Source organism: Prionailurus bengalensis, chromosome B4 (assembly GCF_016509475.1).
Source record: "Prionailurus bengalensis isolate Pbe53 chromosome B4, Fcat_Pben_1.1_paternal_pri, whole genome shotgun sequence".
NCBI lineage: Eukaryota > Metazoa > Chordata > Mammalia > Carnivora > Felidae > Prionailurus > Prionailurus bengalensis.
The window spans coordinates 41,757,681-41,778,468 of record NC_057358.1 but is presented as its reverse complement, the minus strand read 5'-3'; the positions used below and the strand labels follow the sequence as shown (position 1 = coordinate 41,778,468).

General features: G+C 51.5%; 3 protein-coding genes and 1 non-coding gene across 4 annotated transcripts in view; 3 read left to right on the top strand and 1 right to left on the bottom strand.

The window, feature by feature from the left end:
- LPCAT3 (lysophosphatidylcholine acyltransferase 3) overlaps positions 1-5,573 on the top strand; it is a 39,960-nt gene extending 34,387 nt beyond the window's left edge. The window contains exons 4-13 of the mRNA XM_043561882.1: positions 478-571; positions 737-774; positions 1,208-1,386; positions 2,245-2,353; positions 3,101-3,187; positions 3,287-3,453; positions 4,276-4,423; positions 4,499-4,657; positions 4,749-4,877; positions 5,164-5,573. Coding sequence (XP_043417817.1) covers positions 478-571; positions 737-774; positions 1,208-1,386; positions 2,245-2,353; positions 3,101-3,187; positions 3,287-3,453; positions 4,276-4,423; positions 4,499-4,657; positions 4,749-4,865 — 1,098 coding nt within the window. The 3' untranslated portion in view covers positions 4,866-4,877; positions 5,164-5,573. The remainder of the gene's footprint in view (positions 1-477; positions 572-736; positions 775-1,207; positions 1,387-2,244; positions 2,354-3,100; positions 3,188-3,286; positions 3,454-4,275; positions 4,424-4,498; positions 4,658-4,748; positions 4,878-5,163) is intronic.
- A 250-nt stretch (positions 5,574-5,823) lies between these two features.
- Positions 5,824-11,455, bottom strand: EMG1 (EMG1 N1-specific pseudouridine methyltransferase). Its single transcript, XM_043561884.1, has 6 exons — positions 11,258-11,455; positions 7,706-7,807; positions 7,455-7,596; positions 7,030-7,088; positions 6,793-6,942; positions 5,824-6,138 (listed from the first exon to the last, which is right to left on the bottom strand). The coding sequence occupies exons 1-6, from the start codon at positions 11,423-11,425 to the stop codon at positions 6,025-6,027; spliced, it is 735 nt and encodes a 244-aa protein (XP_043417819.1). The 5' UTR covers positions 11,426-11,455; the 3' UTR covers positions 5,824-6,024.
- Positions 11,456-11,639: 184 nt separating this feature from the next.
- PHB2 (prohibitin 2) lies at positions 11,640-16,624 on the top strand. The gene is made up of 10 exons (XM_043561883.1): positions 11,640-11,932; positions 12,102-12,186; positions 12,497-12,576; positions 13,727-13,911; positions 14,342-14,471; positions 14,570-14,673; positions 15,091-15,168; positions 15,520-15,596; positions 16,057-16,062; positions 16,251-16,624. Exons 1-10 carry the CDS (start codon positions 11,806-11,808, stop codon positions 16,276-16,278), a joined length of 900 nt encoding a protein of 299 aa, XP_043417818.1. The 5' UTR covers positions 11,640-11,805; the 3' UTR covers positions 16,279-16,624.
- On the top strand, positions 14,739-15,000 carry LOC122474187. Its single transcript, XR_006294867.1, has one exon. It is a non-coding gene; the product is annotated as a small nucleolar RNA U89 (small nucleolar RNA).
- Positions 16,625-20,788: the final 4,164 nt, after the last annotated feature.

The window sequence follows — 20,788 nt, the reverse complement described above, 5'->3', positions numbered from 1 at the left end:
GTAAAGGCCAGGCAGAAAACCATCTGAGACTGAGCTACGGACTCTAAGCTCCAAATTCTCGGTTGAGCCCTCATTCTGCTGAGAAGCCTTGAGCATTCCCCTCCATGGGTTCAGTTGCTTCCATGTATAGGAACTTAAAGCCTTTAGGGCCCCTGGGTGGCTCAGTTGGTTAAGCGTCCGACTTCAGCTCAGGTTCATGAGTTTGAGCCCCACGTCAGGCTATCTGCTGTCAGCAGGGCCTGATTTGGATCCTCTGTGCCTCCCACCTCTCTCTGCCCCTTCCCCGCTCACGTTCTCTCTTTCTCAAAAACGAATAAACAATTTTTTTTTTTAATTTAAAAGATCAAACTTAAAAACAAAAGCCTTTAAGGAGGAGACCAAGAGAAGGGGAAAATGAAAGAATACAGTGGATTTTAGAGCAGGGAGAAAATAAAGAAATCCTAGCTGGTGATGGAGTAAATTCTTCCCCCTCCCTAGGCCTACCTTCTTGCCGGATATTATTACACAGCCACTGGCAACTATGATATCAAGTGGACAATGCCACATTGTGTCCTGACCTTGAAGCTGATTGGTGAGTGCTGGCTCATTGCCTTCCCCTTTTACCCCTAGGCTCTTCCCCGTCTGACCGTAAACTTACTCTGTGTTCCCCGGTCCGCTCCTGGCTACACTCAGTCCACAGGCCACCTCCTCAGTGGCCTCTCCCCCTGCTCTACCCACACCTTCTCTCTCTGCTCAGGTCTGGCTGTTGACTACTTTGACGGAGGGAAGGATCAGGTAAGTTCCCATTCCTCTGCAGAGAGGTTAAGGAATTGAACCAGAGGGAAGGAGAAAAGCTGTTGTAATCAAAAGACTGGACCCAGATGCCAGGGGCAGAGCCTCTACCTCATCCCCGGCCTGTGTGAGTTCTGTTTCAGATAGCACTGAGCACGGATCAGCAAATCTAATTTGCCCGGATCCAGCTCTCGCACAAAGTCCAGAGATCAGTGCCAGCATGGCGTTTGGAAAAGCAGCAGCCACTTGTTGCTAAGTTACCCCTGCACATACTCGTTTCCACGTGAGGCAATTACTCTTCTCCATGTCACGCCCTCAAAGAGACGGCTGTTTGAAGAACCCCAGTTCAGTGGGGTCCCAGGGTGGGGAACACGCAGACTGGCTCTTGGGGGAGATTCAAGGCTATCCTGAACCATTCATTCTCTTCTCGGCATAGAATTCCTTGTCCTCTGAGCAACAGAAATATGCCATACGGGGTGTCCCTTCCCTGCTGGAAGTTGCTGGTTTCTCCTACTTCTATGGGGCCTTCTTGGTAGGGCCCCAGTTCTCAATGAACCACTACATGAAGCTGGTGCAGGGACAGCTGACTGACATACCAGGGAAGATACCAAACAGGTAATTGCCCCTCTTGGTCGAGACCTCTGTATAGGTGATCTCACCCAATACAAAGCCACTTCTAGGTGCCTTCCTGCAGGCCAGCCCTGGCTGCGTTCTCCAGCACGGCCCCGGCTCACAGGCCTGTGCCGCACAGGCCCCGGACTATCGTAACGGGCGCTCCGTACCTGCTCAGCGCGGGTGGCGGGCCCATTTCAGCGTAGGCTACTTCCAGCCAGCCATTCCGACCCTGTAGTACAAACGTAAAAATTCGCTTTTATGCCACAGGATTTTGCCTGAACAGTCACGTCCCTGCCTTTAAAACCCGTTTTCTCGGTTTAAAAGAAAAGATTGTTAAATATATAAAAATGTGTGTGTGTATGTGTGTGTGTGTATATATATGTGTGTATATATATATCACAGTAGAAAATTGAAAAGTTACCAGAAAAATCCTTTTCCTGAGAACGTGTCTAGCCTGTGTTTGGGCCTCGATTCAACCAGGGTAGGAAGGAGCAGACTGAGGATTGGTCATCCTCCAGTCCTCCGCACTGGATTTTCGGTCCCAGTGTGGATGGAGGCGGTTGGTGAGGCCGTGAGATGTGTAGGAGCCCTGAGGGGGAAGCACCACAGACTCGTCCACACCGCTCCCCTGCCCACCCTGCCCGCCCCTGTGACTCGCAGGGTCTCACGTTCACCATTGCCCAAAGCCAACCACAGAGAGCTGTCTTTCCCTGAGACTGAATAAAGGCTCTGGACGGAGAGCCACTCGTCCTCCTCCGGGCGGATAGGCACACTCTGAAACCCCTCTCTCCGTAATTTAAGGTCAGAGGGCGAAGGGAATAGCCTCTGTCCGTTGTGACCTTGCTTGTTCCTTTCCAGCACCATACCTGCTCTCAAGCGCCTGAGTCTGGGCCTTGTCTACCTAGTGGGCTACACTCTGCTTAGCCCCCACATCACAGAAGACTATCTCCTCACTGAAGACTATGAAGTGAGTGCTTACTAATGGAGCAGCAGTGTGACTGCATCAGAGGTAGAAATGGACAGGCAAGGATCCCTGTAGATAGCCAAGAAGCGGGTAACACCATCTACAAATGCATGTTGGTTTCGCTCTAGATCTGTGAGAGTTGGTGTCAATGCCAGCCGGGCCGCGACATGTTCATCAGCCAGCACTGAACGACCTCCGTGGGCACAGGGCTGTGCCAGGTGCACTGTTAGCACCCCTTACCTCCCTCGGGAGCAGCTCTTAGCCTGATTTATTACAGCCAAGTGACTCCTTGGAGCAGAGCAGCTTTTGGTCCTCTCCAGCCTGTTTTCTTCTCTTGATAGATTGGGGGCTTCTAGGGAATTCAAAAACCAAGGGAGGGGGAAGTGCTGGCTTTTGCTCCTGCCCAGCTGAAAGGCTTGCAGCAGCTCCCTACGCACTCTGGGTAGGTTTATCTCCTTAAACTAACATTGACCATGGATATATAAAAAGTCCCTCGGTGCTCCGTGTCCCGAATGCTCAGTGCGTTAGAGGAGTTTAGGGACAATGCTGTTTCTGGGACTCTTCAAAGAAAAAGGTGAATGGATGTTCACTGGGCTCCCTGCGTATTCCTCTTAGCCTACTAGAAGGGCAGCGAAGCGGACCGTCAGGTGGACATGAAGTAGTCAGCCTCAAGTTTGGAAGGGAAGAACATGAAGGGCATTTGGCCTTGCCCGGGGAGTATCCCTAATGCCTGTGTGTTCCTTCCTCAAGAACCACGATTTCTGGTTCCGCTGCATGTACATGCTGCTCTGGGGCAAGTTCGTGCTGTACAAGTATGTCACCTGTTGGCTGGTCACAGTAAGTAGGAAAGATGAACCGGGGCCATATTCCAACAAGCTGTGGGGCGCGGTGGGGAGGAGAGGAGCAGGAATGCTAACGGAATGCTCCCTCCCTCAGGAAGGAGTGTGCATTTTGACAGGGCTGGGCTTCAATGACTTTGACGAACACAGAAAGGCGAAGTGGGACGCCTGTGCCAACATGAAGGTGTGGCTCTTTGAAACGACCCCCCGATTCACCGGCACCATCGCCTCTTTCAACATCAACACCAATGCCTGGGTGGCCCGGTAAGCGGCTGGAACGGGGGTCCGGACCCTAGCTTCTTCCACCACTTTCCCAGATTTGAGCGCACGGATGCGCGATCCATCTTTTCCCACTCTGGGTAGAACCTCGTCGTTCTCGCACCCACCCACTACATACTGACTTCCGTCTCCACTCCCGGCCCCCCGAAAACCACTCCTGTCACATTCGCAAGGCACAAGCAAGACCGAGAGGTGCCTTGAATTTTAATCCCAGTCCCGCCCTGGTTTCACGTTCCCCCTTGCCGTTTACAAACGTCTTTATTTGTCCCCACCAACGCACAAGTGTTGAGCGGCACGAGAACCGGTCTGCCCTGTTCAGCACTGCAGTTTAGGCACCAGGCGCTCAGCAGACACTCAGTCATCTTGTACAAAGTGGCTCGCCCAAGCTCACCCAGCTAAGCGTGAGGTCTGTTTGCTGTCTCTGAACAGAGTCATCGACTCCGCTGCCTTTCATTTCTTTTTTTAATTTTTTTTAAAGTTTATTCATTTAGAGAGAGACAGACAGTGAGAGTGGGGGAGGGGCAGAGACCGAGGCAGGGGGGCAGAGAGAGAATCCCAAGCAGGCTCTGCACTGGCCGTGCAGGGCCCAATGCGGGGCTTGAACCCACGAAACCGTGAGATCACAACCTGAGCCGAAACCAAGGGTCGGTCACTTAACCGACTGAGCCACTCAGGTGCCCCTGCCTTTCATTTCTAAAGCTAGTCTGATGGCACCGCCTCCCTCACCCCAGACCACCCGGAGCAGGAGCCACCAGTGTGGCAGTAGGCACTGCTCTGAGGCCCATCCCCACCCACCCTTTTCTCTAGTTACGTCTTCAAACGGCTCAAGTTCCTTGGAAATAAAGAACTGTCCCAGGGACTGTCGCTGCTCTTCTTGGCCCTCTGGCACGGCCTCCACTCGGGATACCTGGTCTGCTTCCAGATGGAATTCCTCATTGTCATCGTGGAGAGAAAGGTAGGCCTGAGGGGTGCCGGGTGAACAGGGACGACGACGAGCGAGACACTCACGACCTCTCCCCTCGCTCCCCAGGCTGCCAGGCTAATTCAGGAGAGCCCAACCCTGAGCAACCTGGCTTCCATTACCATCCTACAACCCTTCTACTACTTGGTGCAGCAGACCATCCACTGGCTCTTCATGGGTTACTCAATGACTGCCTTCTGCCTCTTCACGTGGGACAAGTGGTTTAAGGTAAGCGGAGGGGGCGGAAATCGCTGAAACCGCAGGCCGTGAGGACGGTCCTTGCTCTGTCTCTCGCTCAGTGGCCGGTATCTCCCCACAGGTGTATAAATCCATCTATTTTCTTGGCCACGTCTTCTTCTTGAGCCTACTCTTCATATTGCCTTATGTTCACAAAGTAATGGTGCCAAGGAAAGAAAAGTTAAAGAAAGCGAAATAATCGATTTCCCTGGTAAGTGACCATCCCTGTAGCTAAGGTGAACCAGCAAGTTATAGACGAGAGCAATAGATTGGGGGCGGATGGCAGGGAGACGGTACTGAAACCTGGAGTGACTCTGAAGGTAGCCTGGCTCCCGGGAAAACAAGTGTGGGGCACTGACCACTCTAACTTGGGCCCCCACGACCCAGAGTACTATACGATCACGGCAAACTTGGGCCCCCAGAGTCTGGTCTCTGTAGACCAGAGACTGGAAGGAATAACTCCGACCAGCCTGCCAATCAAATCTCTTCTCTTGCAGGTGGCCTAGCGCCGGGCTGGTGCAGAAACCACTTGTCTCCCTTTCCACATCCCTCCTTCGCCTCAGAGCACAGAGAACATGGAAACCAGGGAGTGGGAAGACATGATACTCCTAGCCGTGCCTCTGCTGCCAGCCAAGTCTTCATCTGGGGCCAAAGGGGAAACTCTCGTGGGAGGAGTAGAGGGCCCGTGTCTCCCCTCTGGGCTCCCCCATGCACGTTGCCTTATCTCTCCCCCTCTAGCCAGGAATCTGTTGTGTTTTTCTCCTGCCAATTTACTATGATTGTATATGTGCCGCTACCACCACCCCCCCCATGGGGGGGCGGGGTGGGGTACAAGGCCCCACCTGCTCCACTTTTTCTACCTTGGAACTGTACCAGATAAAATCACTTCTCTTTGTTCAGTTTTTCACTGCTGGCATTCCTGGCTGCTTCCTTACAGACCGTTCTCCGTGCTTGCCACATAGCTGAAAATTCAGCAGGGCTCTCTCCTTTACCGCCCAGAAGGTGGGAGTCAAGGCCTAACCGCAAAGCCTGGGACCAAACTTGCAAACGCTGTGACCTCACATCTTTTCCTGGAGTCTGAGGAGAACAACCATTAAGATTTTTTTCCACCATTAAGATACTGCTAATTTTAGGAATCCCCAAAGAACTACCAGATATTTATAGGATAAACAGTATTTATAGGCTAAACAAATAGCAAATGTACAGCCTCGGCTTCCCCAAACCCCCCACAGTGCCGGTGCAGGAAGGTCCTCTCTCCGAGCAACGGTGCAGGAAGGTCCTCTCTCCGAGCAATGGGCTGAAAGCAGGGCCAAGGGATATAATGGCAACAGTCTCTGTTTCAGAACAAGGTGCTATTGTCAGATGACCCCCCATACTTCTTCAAAGGCTGTGGTCAGTTTTGCACAGGTGAGGGCTGCAGACAGGGGGTAGTTGCTGATAGACACCATCTTCTCCGTATACTCCACATTGACCTAAGGAGAGAAACAGTTCTGTCACTCTGTAACAAGTTCAGCCCGTCTTTGGGGAAGGGAAAACAGGGCTCAGCTAGTATTTCACAGTGCTGGGTTTCTTTCTAGATTTTATTTTTAAGTAATGTCTACACCTGGCATGGGGCTCGAACTCACAACCCTGAGATCAAGAGCGGCAAGCTCTACCGACTGAGCCAGCCGATCTTTAGGGTGCTATTTTTTTAAAGATTTACTTGTTTTTGAGAGAGAGAGAGAGCGAGTGATAGTGCGTGGGGGGGAAGGGTGGGAGGGGGAGAGAGAGAATCCCAAGCAGGCTCTGCACTGATAGCGTGGAGCCCAACATAGAGCTTGAACCCATGAATCATAAGATCATGACCCGAGCTGAAGTCAGATGCTTAACTGACTGAGCCACTGAGGCGCCCCTCCAGTGCTGTTCAAGTTGTACAAAGGATGAAGAAGGCCTTGACTCTCACTGTCACAAATACACCAGCAGTCCTCAAAAGATACAGCTGGCGGGGCGGGGGTGGAGGCCCTGTTTGTCTTCCGGCTTTGTTCTCACCCTCTATCTCCCAAGGTCATCAAAATGCCAGCTGTTCTCAGAATTCTATACTAAGCCTCAGCTCTATGAAGAACCCAAGAGTTGAGCCCAGGCCTTACCTGGCCATGGGCAAAGGCCCCCACCACAAAAACAATAGGATCACTGCTAGGCACCAAGTCTCGTACATCACTGACAACTGGAATGGAAAAAGATGTGCCAATCTTCATACATCCAACTGGGAAGTGATCTGACACTGGATTCTTAATTACCTAAAGAGAACAAGGGAAAAAAAGAAAAATCAGCCCCAGAAACAATCTCAGAACCCCGCCTCCAACCAGTAGGTGCCAGGATCTCACCTTCAAGAGCTTCTGGGGGCCATCAGCTGCTCGAACACTGAGTTTGTGTAAAAGCTGAACTGAGGGTGGGGAGAAAAGAGTTCAGAGCTAGGTGGTGACCCCATTTCTTCTGCCCAGAAATCTAACCAGAAAAACCCACAGGTAAAGTGGGCTCCGTGTGTCCTTTACATCCACACTATGGTCCTAAAATGCTACGAACGAGCAGTTGTCAAGCATACGACTAGTTGGATGGCAATGAGTTCACTCGGCCAGGAACCCATGCAGGTTTTACCCCAGCCCCTGGGAAGATGAGTCCTTGTTCTGGTATCAAACATACACCCCACTCCCCCTATTTACAAAGCTCACATTTCATTTATCTCTTTCCTCTTCCTCCCTTCTTCACTACTGCCAAGTTCGTTCTGAACCTTAACTCCTAGAGATCTCACCCATGAGGCCACAAAAGCGGTCAAAGGTTCTGGGAATTCGAGTCTGGGGGTTCACTTCAATCAGCACATTCTTCTGTGTGTGTATATAAACCTGCAGCAAGCCAGCTCGGTTCAGGGGACTGTCCATCAGCATCAGTAAACTCTGGGGGACGCAGAAACCAAGGCATAGTTTCAAGCGAAGAGAAGCAGCACGCAGCTGCCCGACCTTCTGTACAAAGGCTTGGGGTCGTGAGCTCTGACCCTGGAGTTACCTGGTGAGCTATGTCTGGTCTCACTTCCCCAGGGTCCCGTCCATTCTTCAACAGCACAGACTTGTGCTTGTCACAGTTGAGTAGCTCATAGGTCTTCCCTACCTAAAGAACAGGGAACATGACAGACAGCAACATAAGCTTCTTTTACCTAGACTAGTGGTTCTCAAAGTGTGGTCCCCAAAGCAGCAGCAGCATCATAATCATCATCTAGAAACCTGTTAGTCAAATTCTCAGTCTACTCCAGTTCTTCTGAATCAGAAATGGGGGGTGGGGCCCAGCAAGCCTTTCAGGGGTTTACTGTATGGCCACTGACCCTTTCTCCCCTACCCCTGTAAATGATCTTGGATGACAAAAGGACACAGCCTGTGATTTCACGTGATCTAAACTCCCGCACAGCAAAGGAAACCCATCCACAAAACAAAAAGGCAACCTACTGAATGGGAAAGAAGGTATTTGCAAATGATATATCTGATAAGGGGTTAATATCCAAATTAACCAATACAGAGAACTTCTGCAATACCAAAAAAAAAAAAAAATATGATTAAAAAATGGACAGAGGACCTGAACAGACATTTTTCTAAGGAAGACACCCAGATGACCAACAGACAAATGAAAAGATGCTCAACCTCACTTATCAGGGAAATGCAAATCAAAAGCACAACAAGGTATCACCTCACCAGCCAGAATGGCTAGTATCAAAAAAAGACAAGAAATAAGTGTTGGCGAGGATGGAGAGAAAAGTGTGAAAATTCTAATGATGCGGGAGGCGACTTCAGCAAGGAATACTTTCAAAAGTAAAACGGAAGAGGGTTGGTGCCAGTGTTAAGACTGGTCTGAGCAAAGGTACAGCTGGAATACAGGAAAAGCAGAAGTGTGAAGAAGGAAAACGCATGCGGAAAAAGTAGAACTGAAACACTGAAGAACAGTGATTAAATATGACTGCTTTGTAAACTGCAAGGTCCCTCAAGTATCGAGCACAAAGCCAGAAATAATTGTGGAATAACAGGGCACTGAGTGAATGAGGAATATTATTCTGGTAACTCAGTGTATACTAGAAGAGACACTAACTACATGTGTGATACTAAAGATCTGGCTAAAATCTATAGCAGCTAAAAGAAAGAATTGCAGATTGCAATTTGGGGGTCCTAAGGAGCAATAAAGTGGTCAGTAAAAAGTCCAAAACCACACCACTAAATATACAAATACAGGATTTGAGAGGCTGTGTTTTTATGTATCAACAGAACATTCGTATGTCTGGCAACAACTTAAGAAACATAACTCCAGGAGCGCCTGGGTGGCTCAGTCGGTTAAGCCGTCCGACTTCAGCTCAGGTCATGATCTCACAGTTTGTGAGTTCGAGCCCCACTTCTGGCTCTGTGCTGACAGCTCAGGGCCTGGAGCCTGCTTCAGATTCTGTGTCTCCCTCTCTCTGCCACTCTCTCTGTTCACACTCTCTCTGTCAGGAATAAACACTTTAAAAAAAAAAAAAAAAAAGGAAACATAACTCCACAAAGCTTGGGGGAAGAGGCATGTAGATTTTGAAACTGATTAACTGAAACAACAAAAATGTCAGAGAGTAAGCATAGGGAAAGAACCAACTCTGTGGGACACTCTTAGTTATTGAAAAAAAGAACCTCTAGAATAGAACAATCCAGTTTCTACCCATTAGTAAGTTATAACCAGGAGTTTTATTATTTTAATAAAATAGAAAAGAGTACTTTACATGTAGTCATGGTAAGTAGTAGTTTATGAAGCTTTTGGTATCAGATAGTTGCATGTGTTTGTGTGTGTGTGTGTGTGTGTGTGTGTGTACTGGCTCACAATGTAACTTTTTTATTGCGGGTTGTGGTTAATAAGCTTGAAAACAACTAATTAGAATAATCAGAGAATGAGTACTATGTGTATTCATTTTCTGTAACAGGTATCAGAGCTATAAGAATTTTTAGAACCTTTAATTCCCTGCCCTCATGGAAGCCTTCTAGTGGAAGAGACAAACAGTAAACCACCACATGAAACCACAACCAAATTGTGATCAACATTATGAAAGAAAAATAAATGTTCGTTAAAGGATTATTAACAGGAGGGCCTGATTTATACCAAGAAGGGAGTCACTCCTATGAAGAAATAACATTTAAACTAATAATTGAAAAATGAACAGCATCATACTCAGTAATTGTTGCATGAACTGTCAAACAGGAATTAATAAAGAGCTAAGTAAAGGAAGCTTCCGTTAGAGAACATTATGTGCAACGGCCTTAAGATATCAGAGAACTTAGTGCTTTCAAAGACCCTAACAAAGCCCAACAAGTCTGGAGTCTAAGGAATAAAAAGGAGAGAGCAGGCTCCACGAGGCTAGCAGAACAAGAAGGACCAGCACCAGGAAGGCAAAAGATAATAGTACATAAAATTTCAACCAGCTATGAATTCAATCATCCCTGGAGTACCATTAATGACAATCTGACCTACATTCCACCAGCATGCTCTAAGAATTTTAATTTGGCCATGACCTTTTGAACTTCTTGATGAGGAACCTGGAATCAATAACAATGTCAATAATTTATTCCAAGTGACAGGCATCATTCTAAACCCTTTGCTGATATTACCTCCTTTCATCCCCTCAACCCAATAAGGTCCGTACTATCATCCCCATGGGACATATGAAGAAACAAGTGGTTAAGGGAGATTCAGAATTAATAGGCTGGAAAGACGGCAAGCAATTAACTGAGACATAAATATAAGATCCTGTAATTAAGTTGGAAATATCAATTACCTAAGAAAAATGGGAAAAAAAAAAAAAGACTTTCTAGACTGCAAGCTTAATAAAGTAACACAAAGATTGAGGAAGTAAAAATGGAAAAGAATCACATTACTATCAAAATATTACTTTTAAAGCACTTTCAACGTATTAACCTCCACTTTACAAACTAAAGACAAAGTTGTTTTCTCAAGATCACACACTTAAAATAAGTATGAAAAACAAGTTTAAAACCCAGGTCTGACTTAGAAACCAGTGCTATTTCTTCTGGGCCTCCTCATTCGACAAGTTTAGCTCTAAAGGTAAGAGAAACAAGAAAGTCAGAGTGAGAACACTGCAGTTTTAAGATATACAATTGCTGGAATATCCGGGAAAAGGGCTGAATGACAGGTAAAAATAAGGATGTGAAAGTATTCAATGATAATTGATCCAGCGTTTCAAAGTGGATAGTACTATAAAGGAAGGTGACAAAAGACACCTAGGGATGACGCAATGGACATGTCTATCCTTCCCTACCCTCCCTCCCTTTAGGTAACTTTTTACCACAGAATCCCGGTATATCAATTGAAGTCAGGATGTGACAGCTGCAATGAGATTCACGAAGAGCAGAAGAAAACGAGTAACGCCAACCCAGGTGTTTAACCAAAAGACAGTCAACTAGGCTATTCTTCCTCCAAAAGCATGTTTCACTCTCTCTGCCTCTCCATCCACTTTGAGCCTCTCACCCTCACCTCCCCCCCGCCCCGGGGTCCCATCCTATCGATCTGCTAATTCTCCACTTCCTTGTCCCAAACTACCTTGACTGTCTCCAGACTGGCCCCTTCCAGCACCACAATGAGCCTTCGCCCTCCGATCTTGTTTCCCGCCCCGAGTCGGGGCCGCTTGGGAGCCACCGCATCCCACCCCTCTTCCTGCTCTCCAACGCGCCGCTCACGAGGTTGGAATCCGCCACTGGGCGCAGCCATCTTGCAACCGGACCGGAAATTGCGATAACGTCCTTAAACTTCGCGCTTGCCCAATCTCAAACATCCTTCCGGCTGCCATTTTGAAAGTGGGCACTTGGAAATGGCGATGGCTTGCAGTCTGGCGCTACCGAAGCCTCTCTGGAAGGGCAGGGTTCCAGAAAGGGGCTGGAAGTTCCGGATGCGTAATTCCTGTGCGCGAAGTTCGGGTCCTCGGCCCTGGGGAGGGTTTAGAAGGGAGCGCACTTCCGGTGCCCTTTCTCCCGCAAGCGCCGAGGGCCCCGGACCCTCGTGTGAAAGGGTGCGATCTCTAAACTGGAGCGGGGTAGAGGCGGGCCGGCACCTGCTTCTGACCTCTGGTGCCGCCGGCCATAGGATCGGACATGGCCCAGAACTTGAAGGACTTAGCGGGGCGGCTGCCCTCCGGGCCACGGGGCATGGGCACGGCGCTGAAGCTGCTGCTGGGGGCCGGCGCCGTGGCCTACGGCGTCCGCGAATCTGTGTTCACCGGTGAGCAACCTCTGCCCGCTCTCCGGACTCCCCCCACCCCCGCTAGACCTCTGCCCTGTCCCTCTGGGCCTCCGCCCTCACCCAGACCCTCACCCCGCCCGCCTCCCCGAGAGGTTAGTAACGTACTCTCAGCAGCGTTTTGGCCTGACCCCCACCCCTCTCCCCACAGTGGAAGGCGGGCACAGAGCCATTTTCTTTAATCGGATCGGTGGCGTGCAGCAGGACACCATTCTGGCCGAGGGCCTTCACTTCAGGTAATGGCGGGCAGAGCGGACTGACCCTGACCCCTTCACCCTTGAACGCCAACCCACCAATGGTTGTAGTAGGGCTTTCGAAGGATTCAGAGCTGCTCTTTTACTGCCCCCTCCCTCCTTCTGCTGGAGCAGTGGGTGCTGCCCAAAACTCGGGCGGCACATAAACTGTTCTCCAGAGGGAGGAGAGAATTTCTCATTGCCCATGGTCATTAAGAGGTGGAGCAGGCCAAAAAACGCGTGGTGAGGGAACACCTGGAGAAACTAGTGAAACTGCAGTCCCCTGATACCTATCCCTGTTCCTCCCCTGCAGGATCCCCTGGTTCCAGTACCCCATCATCTATGACATTCGGGCCAGACCCCGAAAAATTTCCTCCCCCACAGGCTCCAAAGGTAGGTCTGGGCACCTGGGAGTCCCTGCCAGATGGCTCCATAAAGTAAGCAAGGAAGCCTGGCAGATCCTAGGGGCGGAGGATAGTGTCACATCCCTTGGGTCTTGGTTTCCTCTTCTGCAAAACAGCTATAATAAAAGGACCTGCTTCTGAGGTTAAAGCAGTACGATTTGGACACCCTGTGTGTTTGCCCATATCTATCAGCTGTCCTCCCCACTACTGTAAGTTCAGTGAGGGCATTGTTTGTTCTTTGTCTTAGTCGCTGTGTAGATCAAAGCCTTATTCTAAGACCTTGTTTTGTTTTAACTGCTTGACTCTCCCGTAGTTTCTATCCAAGTCTATCCAGTAGTTTCCCCTGTCGTGGGGAAACTTGGCCCACTTTTCACAGGTGAACCTGTTCCCTTTTAGACCATACATAGAAGCTGTGTCTTTGAGATCACCCAGAGCCCTTTCTCATGTGCGTGGGCACGTACACACACACACACACACACACACACAGGCATGCGCACTCATTCAAGTAGCTCACCTGTAATACACTGTTTTTAGCGAAAGTGGCTTAACACTCTCTGAATGGTAGGCCCTGCGAATAAAGGACTCATAAAACACAACCCTTGTCCTCAAGTCCATAGTCTAGTAAAGAACACATGATTTTTTAAAGAACATGATTTTTTTTGAGAGAGAGAGAGAGAGAGAGAGAGAGAGAGAGAGAATCCCAAGTGGGCTCTGCAGTGAAAGCGCAGAGCCAAACGCAGGGCTCAACCCCACAAACAGTGAGATCATGACCTGAGCCGAAACCAAGAGTCAGACGCTTAACCGACTGAGCCACCCAGGCACCCCAAGAATGCAAATGATTCTGATGCAGCATGAGAGAGCCTACAATAGAAGTTGAACACAGTACAGAAGCAAAATAAGAACTCAGCTTTACTGGTGGAGAGCTTGTGAGTAGAGAAGACTTTACAATGGGAAAGGATACATTTGGCCTGTCAGCCTGATCACCCTCCATTCCCCAGGGGAGTTCCAAACCGCACAGCACTGCGTTAGGTGTAGAGGGAGGTGTGTGGAGGAGGAAATGCTTGGCGAAGGGTTCTTGGCTAAGAGACCAGAGGAGGCCCCCCATGGCCTGGACCACCCACTGCTGACCTCACTCTCAGACCTGCAGATGGTGAATATCTCCCTGCGAGTGCTGTCTCGACCCAATGCCATGGAGCTTCCCAGCATGTACCAGCGCCTGGGGCTAGACTACGAGGAGCGAGTGCTGCCGTCCATTGTCAATGAGGTGCTCAAGAGTGTGGTGGCCAAGTTCAATGCTTCACAGCTGATCACCCAGCGGGCCCAGGTCTGACCTGTCACCATCTCACACCTTCCCTCCTAGGCCTCGAGCAGTGGATATTAGGAAAGGCAGCTTATTAGAAAAGGGTTATGACCCTGGCTCCCTTTTCAACTTAAAGCTGTACTAATGTCCGCTGAGAAACCGGGAGAGTCAAGATCAGCACTCAGTAGCAGTCAGCATCAGGAACCAGGGGAGGAAACAGTGGCAAAGTCTAGAAGTGTAGATTATGTTGGGGAGAGTGGAAGATGAGGAGTCCCTGTGACCTGAGAAGACTGGACCAAGTCCTTTCCAACTCAGATGTTCTAGTGAGGAACTAAGAAAGGCTTAGTGGTTTTTTGCCGTTCTCAGGAGATCTGGTATTCAGACAATCACAGCAATGCCCTTCCCTTCCAGTTCTCCAGTCCCTTCAATCCGCCCGCCCCTCCCTGACCCCCAGGTATCCTTGTTGATCCGGCGGGAGCTGACAGAGAGGGCCAAGGACTTCAGCCTTATCCTGGATGATGTGGCCATCACAGAGCTGAGCTTTAGCCGAGAGTACACGGCCGCTGTGGAAGCCAAGCAAGTGGGTGAGTTATGAGAGGAATAGGGTTTCTGAGAAGGGAGGAGGTAGGCTGGGGTTCCTGACACCTCATATCTGTGACCTCCTGGCTCTCTCCCACCACAGCTCAGCAGGAGGCCCAGCGAGCCCAGTTTTTGGTGGAAAAAGCAAAGCAGGAACAGCGGCAGAAGATTGTGCAGGCCGAGGGTGAGGCCGAGGCCGCCAGGATGATATCCTTCTAGAGAAGTCTCTGCCCAGCCCCTGGAGTACCTTGCTTCCCCTTCTCCTTCATGGGCCGGCTGATGAGACTAAGGCGAATGCGACTCTGTGCTCTGTCCTTGGCTCCCTGGGGATGGAGGTTTTGAATGGGGTCTGAAATCTTAGAGAGGTGCCTGAGACCTGGCTCCTCACTGTAAGGCAGATCAATAGCACTGCTGGCCTTGCCTCCATTTCTGCTGCTGCCTCCAGTTCCTGGCAGCTGCCTGCAGGGGGGCCCACAGATGGGGACCAAAGTGGGACTAGGCACGAACTATCTGAGCGCAACCTTGGATCTGACAGTCCAGAGAAGGGCTGGAGTAGGAAGGATGGGGCCACGGGTTGAGACCAAAACTGGACCTTGTGTGAACCCTTAACCCCAACCTGCTCACCTTGGAGAAGCCCTGAGCAAAAACCCTGGCTACATCAAACTGCGCAAGATCCGGGCAGCCCAGAACATCTCCAAGACGGTGAGCACAAGAGCCCAGTGTCCCCCAAAGGCTGCCATGAGTCTGGAATTGTTTTAAGTGAAAGCACATTGACGTAAAGGGATTCAAATATTGCTTACTGGGGTTTCTACTCAACCTGGCTTCTCCAACACTCTTTTCTCCATGAAAACAAAAGGCATGACCTTTTGTTTCTGCCTCTGTTGTGCTGTTAATACATCGCTGTTGCTCACTGCTCTGGATCTTTGAGGGCAGAAACCATGCCTTAACTTGTCACCGAGTTCCTAACCCACACGTATTCAATCAGTGGTTGTCGACTTGCAAGGTAAAAGTCCAGGCGTGAATTCAAACATCTGTTTATTTCCCGCCCTATAGATTGCCACATCACAGAACCGTATCTATCTCACTGCTGACAACCTTGTCCTGAATCTACAGGATGAAAGTTTTACCCGGTGAGACACCTACACAAGGGGGCGTCACAGAGAGCATGGAACCTGAGTCTGGTGGCTTGAAAGACACCATTTCTGTGAACAGTTAGAAAAGTGGGTGGTTGACGGTCCCCAGCTTGACTCTCGTAAGATTGGTCTTACGAGGTCAAATAGGATTTATCTTGTAAAAAGCACTCTAGTTGTGAGGTTTGGTCTAACTGAAGAGTAGTGAAAAATGATATTCTGTTCTCTTACTCGGAAAGCCCTAAAATCCATTGCTGCTCTAGGGCATGGGAGGAGTGGTAGTGGTCAAGGGAATCAGTCTCCCTTCTCAGCGTGACCTTCCTGGCTTCCAGATGTTTTTCTTTTTTTCTTGGGAGCAGAGGTGGGCTTAGAACTGGTGGGGCCTGAAACTGTTGGATCACACATGCATTTCTCTTCTCTTTCTGTGTTTCCCGTTCGTCTGGTGACCTGGTATCCGCAGGGGCAGGTAAGTTGTTGACTCATCCTTGTTTCAATAGGGTCTTGCCTCTCCCAGTACTTGCCTCCTCCCCTGTGGCCTCACCTTTCTCCCCTCATCGCACGCACACCCTCACCCAGGAAGGAGGGAGTGGTCTGAGGTGCTCTCCCTCTCACATTTATGTTCCCTAATGTCTTCTGTCTGTCTGGTTTCCACAGTGACAGCCTCATCAAGGCTAAGAAGTGAGCCTGGTGACCATGAACTCTGCCACCAGAGAAGTGGGTCTGTTTCTCCCCTGGTTTTTGAGGAGCCAGCTCGGGGTCCAGCACACACACACCCCCATCCCACCCTTCAGTATCATGTGATGGTCCCTTCTGCATCTGGCCTCCCGGCCCTTCTTGGATGAACAAAGCCTGACCAATTTGGGGGGTGGGGGGGGGGGAATGACTTTGTTCCTCCCTGTGTTGGCCAGAGGTGCTGGGACAGCGTGATTTCTGCGTGATTTCCTACAGTGTTGGTTCCTCCCTCCAGGTTGGGAGGCAATAACCACCATCCCAGGAATTCTCAATAAATTTTTATTAGTTAAGCTTAAGTCTTTGCATCGTGTGTCTGAGTTGGGTTGGGAGGGTCACGCATGCGCACGTTAGTGTCATGCTCCCCTGGGTCTTTCTCTGCGTCTGCCAGCAGGGGGCGCCGAGATTCTAGCCGGGGCAGTTAGGGAGGCATTAAGAAGAGCCTGGGACCTGCTGCTTCCCGGCTGGGCTTCCACCCGAGTCAAATCCAAAACGGCCTAAGCTGGGAGCAGCAGGTCCTCAGACCCTGAGGCCCAGCTGCACTTCTCGCTCCACCCTCCACTTCTACCACATCGCCAACATCTATTCACCAACATTTCCTTTTTTTAAGGCTGGAGCAGCTGTGGCTTTGCTGAGCTAGACCAAAATAATCTGATGACCCCAACACAAGCTGCTTCCTTGGCAACAAGGCTCCATGTAGCTGTGGGGGAAACCATTTGTGCCTGTCGAGGTCCTTTATGCGTTCAAAAGCCCAGTGGATCATGTTCTTGCCGTGGGCTACCCATACTCAAATTTCTCAGTCATCAGCTGTGCGAAGCTGTTTGTGGAGCAGGGCTTTACCTGTGGAGGTCGGATCTTCATGCCAGCAGCCCTGGGCCCCCAACAGCGAGTGCCTATTTTCAGTCCCCACACGGGCTGCCTCCCCTTCCCAAGACAGCCTTGGCCACTCATGCATTAGAGAAATGAAGCCACTGCCTGTGCCTGAATGCCGCAACGGCCCCTGTTTCCCACCCCTTGTCTTTTGGGGGGAGACCAGGAACATCTGGAGTCATCAGCACGGGGGTGGGGGGTGGGGGCAAAGTATGTACAGAAATTACAGAGTGCAGTGGTTGGGGAGGAGATGAGTCTTACAGGGTTAGGGACCGGGTTCATCTTCCGCTTCTCCCGATTGTTGAAGAAAAGTAGATTTATTTTCCCCTGCTCTGCAGGTAAGTGTCATAAAAGGGACAAGGAGATGAACCAGATATGTCAGCCCAACTCCTCCGGAGCTAGGAGCCTAAGATGAAATCAACAATTAGACAAAAGACGGGTCAAGTGACCTGAATCAGTCGGCCACGAGTTCCTATCCACACTTTATTTCTTTCATCTTCCCAAGGGGAGAAGAGAATGGAGGTACCTGGTATGCTTCCAAATCCTGCTGGGACTCTAGAGGCAGCCATTTTGTCTCCTCCCCATTGTTCCCTTTTTCTAATGATTTATACCCCCCATCCAGAAGGGTAAAGGTCAGAGGTTGTTCCTTAGGAGGCCTCCATGGTCTTCGGGGCTCCCTGAAGGTCACTGCCGAGGGAACCGGCCGGGGGCCATCTTTACCAGACAGTGTTAGGAGCTTCACAATTAGACCATCCAACACTGTACTGGAAGATGGACCCAGAGCCGGCCGACATGCAGCTCCAGGCTACAGCTGACCAGTCGCTACAGGGACCCTGGCCGCAGTCCAGGTGAGGTCTCTTGAGGGTATGTGAGCAGATCCCAAGCTCAAGGTCGGCTGTGGGTTCTGGATCCACCAGATGACAAATCACACTGGGTTGGGGGAGGGGCTCGGGCCATTGTGTCCCTTCAGTGGGCAGCCAGCCAACGGAGAGCCACCTCTTTGGCAACACACTTCACTCAAGACGAAGGGGCTTCCACGGTGCGTGGGGAGGTTCGGGAGAGGGGGTTGCAGCCAGCGGGGCGCTGGGGGGCCTGAGGCGGTAGATGTCGCTGACACGGGAACGGGGGCCTCCATCATTACCCGGCAGTATTAGAGACTCCCAACCAGCACCCAAACACTGCTGGGTAAGACGGGGGCCCCTGCCCAGCCTGCCCACCTCCAGGTCGGGCAGTCCTCCGCCCAGGCTCCCTGTGGAGAGGCTGCAGAACCCTGGCTCCCATCCCCCACCACCCGAGTCCCTGGGGACACTTCCGGGTGAGCCCTGTAGCCCGCCACCAGCCCCACCCTAAGTTGCTGATCCACTGGGACTCAGGTAGGTCTTCCGCAGGCCCCTGCCCATCAGTTCTTCACCTCTGAGCCCCTTCCCCAGCCGCCCCCACAGCTTGTCCCTGATCCCCCCCCACACACACACACACCGCTTCATCGGTCTGCATCCCCACTCGGTGGTTCCTGGCCCAGCCCCAGAATCCCTCTCCCAGTGGCCTTTACCTGTCACCGGGGCCGCCTGACCCCCACAGAGTGAGTGCCGGGGGAAGGGGAGTCAAGGCCCAGGATTCAACGGCCTAGAGCCCGCCCGCCGGGCCTCCACTCTTCCTCCTTCCTTCTCCAGGGCCTGGCGGCGCAGGCTCCTCACCTGGGCCCCGCCCGCCGCCCCTGCGCACAGGTGTGTCCTCCTGCCATAGGCTGCCCCCCCACCGCCTTAACCCCTTCCCTCCCAGGGCCAGCCGCAGGCACCTCCTCTGAGGCCTGGCCACCCCGCTAGGCCTCCCACCCTTTCCTAGAGGAAAGGCCTCTTTCCCTAGGGAGGCCACCCCTCTCCTACCCACCTCCTCTGCCCCCCAGCCTCCACTAGGGAGCCTGGTCTCCAGGGGGGGAAAGAGAGGGGATGTCTCTGGGCTCCCCACAGCTACCCCTGCCCTCGCTAGCCCCTTCCTCCGAGGCCAGACAGCCCTGAGGTCAGCGAGGGGTCAGCTCAGCAGGGATTGGGTTGTGCCTCCGCCTGCCGGGCATCCCTGCCTGTTGACGGGTGTCTTCAACCCCCCAGCAGGGTATCTCCCTGTCCTCAGCCCTAAAGTTGGGGAGCCCACCCCTGCCAGAAGGCCAGAGCTGGCCAGGAGCAGCAGTACTGACCCTACCCTGCTGGTGAAAGTACTGAGCTGCTGTCCTTCAGCCCTCCTAGCCATCCCGTGGGGAGAAACGCCCCTGCTGCTCTGTGGGAAATGGACCGAGCACCCCGGGGGCAGAGCTGCTCCTGGACCCACCTCAATGCCCTGGATGCAAGTCCCAGCCTACGGAGCAGTTGGCCCTAGGGTGGTTAGAGGGGTGGGACCTGCCTTTCTTTTGTGCAGCTCTAGGCGTTGCCGGGAGAGAAGAGTCCTCCCCGCCCCCCCACCCCAGGCGGCAGGTGACGCTCCACCCCACCCCCACCCCCTGGAGGGCGATGGCTCCAGGAGCTATTGTGTGGCCCAATCCAAGCTCTCCTTGGTCTCCCAGCTTCCTCTCAGTCTCCTTTGTTTGCATCCTTAACACCTGTCCGTACTTATTTCCTGTTTGTGGGCTTGTCTCCTAGCTCCCCAACAGGAATTGTCTTGTTCACATCATGCCCTCAGCACTGCTCCAGTGCCTGTGACACAGGGGACACTCAAGTAAAGCACATGCTAATGAATGACAGTAGGGGCCAGCCCACCCCTCGGCCTCTCCTGCAGCAGGGAGCTGGGCCTTCCTGGGCGGGACCCTCACAGGCTTAACTCGCCAGGAGAGGGGCCTTAATTCAAATCAAGATAAAGCCTTAACACAAAGAAGGGATCCTTGGTAGTCCACCCTGGACACAGGGCAAGGCCGAGGGGACAAAAATAAAACTGCCCAGGAGCACCAGGCCAGTAGGGGCTCCCGTCAAGGGAGGAGCACGGCGCACGGGAGCCCAGAGAGGGGTGGGGCAGTGGGTGGCACCAGGCCCCTGCTTCCTGGCTTGTACTGGTCTCAGCTCTCAGATCTAGAAGTCAGCGCTAGAGGAGTGCGGTTGTGTCCCTTCAGGGCGACCAAGGCTGCCTCTCCAGGAGTGTGTGCTCCGCAGACAGACGGCCCGAGTTCAAATCTCAGAGCCTCACTGCTCGGTAGCTGTGTGTCTGAGAGCAAGTCATGTGACCTACCCGTGCCTCAGTTTTCCCCACGGTGGAACAGGAATGACACAGCCACCCACGGTGAAACAGGAATGAGTGTGTAGTCTTGTAAACAGTGCCTGACACGTGGCAAACGTGTAATGAATTGTTGCCAGTTACGACCTTGATCCCTCACCTCAATGATCTTCACAACCACCCTCAGGATCATCCTCCATTTTATTTTATATATAGTTTTTTTTTTCTTTTAACCGAGGTACAGTCGACACACAATGTTCCATTGCCTTCGGGTGTACCAATTACCGATTCCACAAGTCTATACGTTATGCTACGCTCTCACCGCAAGTGCAGCCGCCATCTGTCACCATGCAAGGTGCCATTACAGCACCATTGATTATATTCCCTGTGCTGTAACC